This window comes from Rhinolophus ferrumequinum, chromosome 10 (genome assembly GCF_004115265.2).
Source record: "Rhinolophus ferrumequinum isolate MPI-CBG mRhiFer1 chromosome 10, mRhiFer1_v1.p, whole genome shotgun sequence".
NCBI classification, from domain to species: Eukaryota; Metazoa; Chordata; class Mammalia; order Chiroptera; family Rhinolophidae; genus Rhinolophus; species Rhinolophus ferrumequinum.
Genome location: NC_046293.1, coordinates 88,054,927 through 88,060,926, shown reverse-complemented (window position 1 = coordinate 88,060,926; position 6,000 = coordinate 88,054,927). Strand labels below are relative to the sequence as shown.

Below are 6,000 nucleotides of genomic sequence, written 5' to 3'. Positions count from 1 at the left end.
CGACTAGCTGAACAGAAACCTGATAACTAAGGACAGAAGGAAGGGGCCACATGGAGAGGTGATATGGGCTGACCCCAAACCTCAAAGGTGGAGGTTCCCTCTGAGAGTGAGGGGCTCCAGCCCTATACTGGGCTCCCCTGCCCAGGCGTCCTGTGCCAGGAGGAGCAGTGCCCCCAGCCTCTGGCAGTGTAAATCAGTGAGGACTCCATCCAACCATCCTGGTGAGACAGCAGGCATCTGGAAACACAGACGTTCTCTTAAAGGACTCACTCACTTGTGGGCACTCACCCTGGGCTCTGGTGGAGGATGAGCAACTCGAGAGGCACCAGAGACATACAGGGAAAGACTGAGTTGTGTGACTACAGGGTGAGGGCTGGAGGGACGGAAAACCATTGTCCCCGTGTGGAGCCCACCTTACAAGTGGCCTACAGGAGAGTGCCATCATTCCTGTGTTAAACCCGTACCCACAGGGCCAAATCTGAGGCTGCATTGGTTTGGTAAAGTCCTCGCCTGCACACCACCTTGATAACTCCCTGGAACCCCGCCCCACCCAGCTAGCGAGGCATTTACAGGGATACTCCTGGTTCCCGAGTGGCTGGCCCTGCCCTCCGAGCTGCTGGAGGCTTGTATAGCAGTGGACGGCCCATGGCAGCCTATGAAACTTTCAGTGACAGGCAGTCAGTCCCACCTTGTGTTGCAGCCTTTCTTGGGTGGCTCTTGGGGTTGTGCAGTCCTGAGGCGAAAGATGTCTGGCACAGTGTTCTCAGGGCGTCTTGCGGAGTGGCCACAGGCTCAGCACTCATGCCAGAACTGAATCTGCATTAACCTTCTGAAAACCACCGTCTACACCCTGTGACTCCCTGGATTCCTGCCCCACCCAACTCAGGCGGCATCACCAGGGGCACCATCAACACTGGGTCAACCAGCCTCGCCCACACACCTAAGGAAGTTCTTTCAGTGGCTGAGCCTTATGGGCAGCTGGCAGCTGGCAACAGGTCCAGGGAGGCCCAGGGCCAATTGCTAAGCTGCCTCAGGCCCCATGCTGGTGGCAGGCAGCCCCAGGTCACAGCGAGGCCACCCTCACATACCCCCAGGTACAACATAGGCAGCAAACAACTGTCTATAGCTGCATAGCCCCTACCAAGTAGCCCCAGGCTGGTCACAGGCTAGGTTGAAACTGGCCTGTGTGGGAGCTCCTCTGTGGGGACAGAGTCCCAGAAAGCAGTTTCCAGGCTCTCGGCCTCACGTGGAAAGGTGCTGGCTCAGGTAGTAAATGGCCATCAGCTGTGGCTAGTTGGCTGTCAGCTGTAACCAGTGAGCCATTGGTCACTATTGTAACTGCTGTGGCTACGCTGGCAGAAAATGGGGGCTAGCAAGAAGATGGTGGCTGGCAAGTGCAAATTGCAGTTAGGACGGCGGGCTGCGGACAGTGAGGCTCCTGCTTCCTGTGTCTCCAACCCAGCCACCAGTGAGAATATAGTGGTATGACTCTCCTGTCTATGGCTCCGTGGGTGTTCCTTTGTGGCCTCACCATATCCTGCGCTCTTATGTGGGGAGAGGGACCAGAGACCCTGCAGGCCGCCCTGCACAACACATGGTGCAGCGAGCAGGGTCTCCCGCATGACATCCTCACAAGAGGCAACAGAAAAAAAAAACACCCAGAGGCCGGCCTCAGACCACACCAGAGCACTACCTGGTTACCCCACAAGTGGTACATCCAAAGGGAACAAGACCCCACTCAGGTGAATCTGCCTCCAAGGGGACAGCACGTACGTTGTGGGCATAGCCAATCCTCAAAGCAAGTCAACCTGAGAATGAACCCAACCCACTGACATGCCAAAAGCAATCAAGGCTCAATTATAACAGGAGGGCACACAAAACTCTCACAAGGGACACTCCTGGAACACACCCACAAGTGATCAGGGGCTCTGGCATTGGACCACACAGGACACCTACTACATAAGGCCACCCAACAAAGACTGAGAGACATAGGAGACCTAATACATAGAAGAAAACACAGAGAGGCAGCCAGAATGAGGAAACAAGGAAACATGTTCCAAACAAAAGAACAGGAGAAAACTTCAGGAAAAAAACTAAATGCAATGGAAGCAACCAACCGACCAGAGACAGAGTTTATAACACTGGTTATAAGACTGTTTAAGGAAGTTAGTGAGAATTTTAACAAAGAGATAGTAAGCATGAAGGAGGACATAGAAACCATAAAACAGAACCAGTCAGACATAAAGAACACTGCAACTGAAATGAAGAATACACTAGAAGGAATCAGTAGTGGATTGGATGAAGCAGAGGATTGAATAAGCAACTTAGGAGACAATTTAGTAGGAAATACCCAACTGAAACAAGAGAAAAAAGAATGATAACAAAAAAAAAGATAGTTTAAGGGAACTCTGGGACAACATCAAGCATAACAACATTTGCATCATAGAAGCACCAGAAGGAGAAGAGAGGGAGCAAGAGATAGAGAACCTATTTGAAGAAATAATGACTGAAAACTTCTATAACCTGGTGAGAAATAGACATACAAGCCCAGGAAGTGCAGAGAGTCCCAAACAAGATGAACCCAAGGAGGCCACACCAAGACACATCATAATTAAAATGCCAAAGGTTAAAGACAAAGAGAAAATCTTAAAAGCAGCAAGAGAAAAGCAGTCAGTTACCTACAAGGGAGCCCCCATAAGACTGTCAGCTGATTTCTCAACAGAAACTTTGCAGGCCAGAAGGGATTGGTAGGAAATATTCACAGTGATGAAAAGTAAGGATCTACAAGCAAGATTACTCTACTTTGGAAAGCTCTCATTTAGAACTTTGAGAGCTTTCTAAATGAAAGGACAGAGAAAGAGCTTCCCAGGCAAGAAAAAGCTAAAGGAGTTCATCAATACCAAACCAGAATTATAAGGAATCTTAGAGGGACTTTTTTAAGATGGAAAAAAAAAAAGATAAAAAATGTGAACTATGAAATGGCAATAACTATATATCTATCAATAATCACTTTAAATGTAAATGGATTAAATGCTCCAATCAAAATACAGGGTGGCTGAATGGATAAGAAAACAAGACCCTTACATATGCTGCCTACAAGACACTAACTTCAGATCAAAAGACACACAGACTGAAAGTAAAGGGATGGGAAAAGATATTTCATGAAAATGGAAACAAACAAAAAAGCTGCAGTAGCAATACTTATACCAGACAAAATAAGACTTTAAAACAAAGGCTATAACAAGAGACAAAGAAGGACGCAGTAATCCCACTTCTGGGTATTTATCTGAAGAAAACCAAAACACTATTTTGAGGGGACGTGTGAATCCATATGTTCATTGTAGCATTGTTTACAATTGTCAAGATGTGGAGGCAGCCTGGGTGGCCACTGATGGATGAATTGATAAAGAGAAGGTGGTGCATATATACAATGGAATATTGCTTGGCCGCAGAAGGAAATGTGTTCCTGCCATCTGCAGCAGCATTGTGCTGAGTGGAGTATGTCAGACAGATAAAGACAGATGCAATATGATTTCACTTATATGTGGAATATAAAAATAAAATAAACAAATAAATAAAACAGAGAGAAACTCATAGATACAGAGAACATTTTGATGGTTGCCAGATGGGAGAGTGGTCGGGGTTGGGTGAAGGGATTAAGAAGTACAAATTGGTTGTTACAAAGTAGTTACGGGGATGTAGGGTATAGCATAAAGAACATAACCAATATTATAGTAACTATTTACGGTGTCAGATGGGTACCAGATTTATCAAGGTTATGGATGGAAGAGGGTTTGGGGGCCAGGGTGAAAATAGTGAAGGGATTAAGAAGGACATATTGGTACTTACAAAATAGTCATGGGGATGTAAAGTACAGCATAGGGAATATAGTCAATAATATGGTAATAAGTATGTATAGTGCCAGGCGGGTACTAGACTAGTCAGGGGGATCACTTCTTATATTATATAAATGTCTAACCACTATGCTGTACACCTGAAATTAATATAAAATAATACTGAATGTCAACTGTAATCGAAAAATTTTTTAAAAGGGTGGGGGGGGAAGGTGAAAGTGAATAAGAGGTTCAAATTTCCAGGTATAAAACAAATAAGTCACGGGGATGTAACGTACAGCATGGGGAAAATAGTCAATAATATTGTGATAGCGTGGGACAGTGTCAGATGGTTGCTGGACTTACAATGGTGATCACTTCTTTAGGTGTATAAATGTTGAATTACTATGGTGTACACTTGAAACTAATATGATATTGTATGTTAGCTACATCTTATTAAAAATCTTTAAAAAAAACAACTAGTCAGTAATAACTGTTATGTGGTACAAGGAGCAAGGATTTAAATCTCAGTTTTAGAATGATTTTTAAAAAATAAATTGGAGTAGACTTAAAGTTACCTGAACAATAATGTCACTCCACGGCAATCTGATGTGCTTTCTTGAGTGAGAGAGATAGGGTTGGAGTTAGTGCTGTTCCACCGTCTCTAACCCGAAGCCCACCTTTTTATGCTCCAAAATGAAATCTGAATATACCCATGGAAGTGTGTCAGGCATGTGAATTTCACACACCCTGTGTAGAGGTGGGGGGAAAAAATGGAAAACTAGTTATCATGTGGTTCTATCACCCTACTCCTCCCTTTTGCCATTTGAATCTTTACCTGAAGTTTGAAGGAAATGCTTCCAGAGCTATTGCTGTCACTCGGGTTTATCCCCAATCCCCCAAAACTAGGATGGAAGCCATCTTGTTTTAGGATGAAAAAATAAGTTTTATTGACAAGTGTATATGCTAATAGCCAACAATCCCTTAGGGAGATAAAGGAAGAAACACACTGTATCTTCTAAGATCAAAACTGCCGCCTTGGGCTAATCCAAAGTAGCCCACCCAGTTGGACAATAGGTGTGGGAGACTACTGTGGAGTGAAGCACTGACATCTGGATAAACAATTGGAAAAGGAGTTTGTCCCCAGCTCTAAATGTTAATAGTGACTCTAGGAGAAACTGGTTTTTGGACAGGCTCGGTCTCTTCAGAGGAACTTTCAGACTTTTGTGATTGTGACTGTGTTGACTTTTTATGAAAGCTGCCTATTTCAAGCGGAGTATTGTTCACACTCCCTTTGTGCTGGTCGTTCAGTGAATGTATGCCTCGGAGCCAATTCCAGACTTTCTTTTTCTGATTGTCATCACCTCTTTCTCGTTTGACAATCTTAAACAGTCGCTTCTTTCTTTTTGGGGTTTTTATGGGAGAGACTTTGAAGAAATTAGTGCTCAGCTGGCTTAGCCTGGAGGTACGGACAGGCCTGGCGTTAACAAGATGGTCAATATTTTTCAGGGTAGTATGGACTAAAGTCTGGATAGATTCCACGGGATCATTCTTCACACTTCGAAGAGCTGAAACCAGAAAGGAGGTTAACTCAGATTCTCAATCTTTAATGACTGTCTACCCAAACCCCATTATTTTCCAACCCACATGTCAGGTTATAACATAACTTCATTTAGAATACTTTTTGTCTCTGTAAATTTAATATTGTTTTATTGTAGAAAATATTTAAATGCAAATTGTTTTTTTAAGGAAGAAAAATAACTCACCCCCAGAGACAACAATGTTAATATTTTCATACCTTTCCTTGTATTTTTAAATACCTAACATAAAAACATTTTTTAAACAAAAACAGGATTAAAAATAGGACTTTTTTCTTCCCATAAAATATTCCTCCATATAACATACTATCCAATCATAGGATTCTATCATAATTTCTTTGATGAACTCCCTATTGTAAATAATTAGATTGCTTTCAATTTTTCACTGTTATAAACAATACCCATTAATTCACTCAACAACTATTTATTGAGACTTACTATCATCAGGCACTGTGGTATGTGCTGGGGATGCAGTGGTGAATAAGAAAGATTTTCTATAGTTAAGAACTTGACATTCTAGTGGAGGAAAGACCAAATAAACAAGTAAACATAAATAAAGTATATAGAAG

The 6,000-nt window shown here is 43.2% G+C and overlaps 1 protein-coding gene across 1 annotated transcript in view; it reads right to left on the bottom strand.

The window, feature by feature from the left end:
- Positions 1–4,773: 4,773 nt before the first annotated feature.
- LOC117029421 (maestro heat-like repeat-containing protein family member 2A) overlaps positions 4,774–6,000 on the bottom strand; it is a 79,349-nt gene continuing 78,122 nt past the window's right edge. The window contains exon 33 of the mRNA XM_033118686.1: positions 4,774–5,401. Within this exon, the coding sequence (XP_032974577.1) occupies positions 4,983–5,401 (419 nt within the window). The 3' untranslated portion in view covers positions 4,774–4,982. The remainder of the gene's footprint in view (positions 5,402–6,000) is intronic.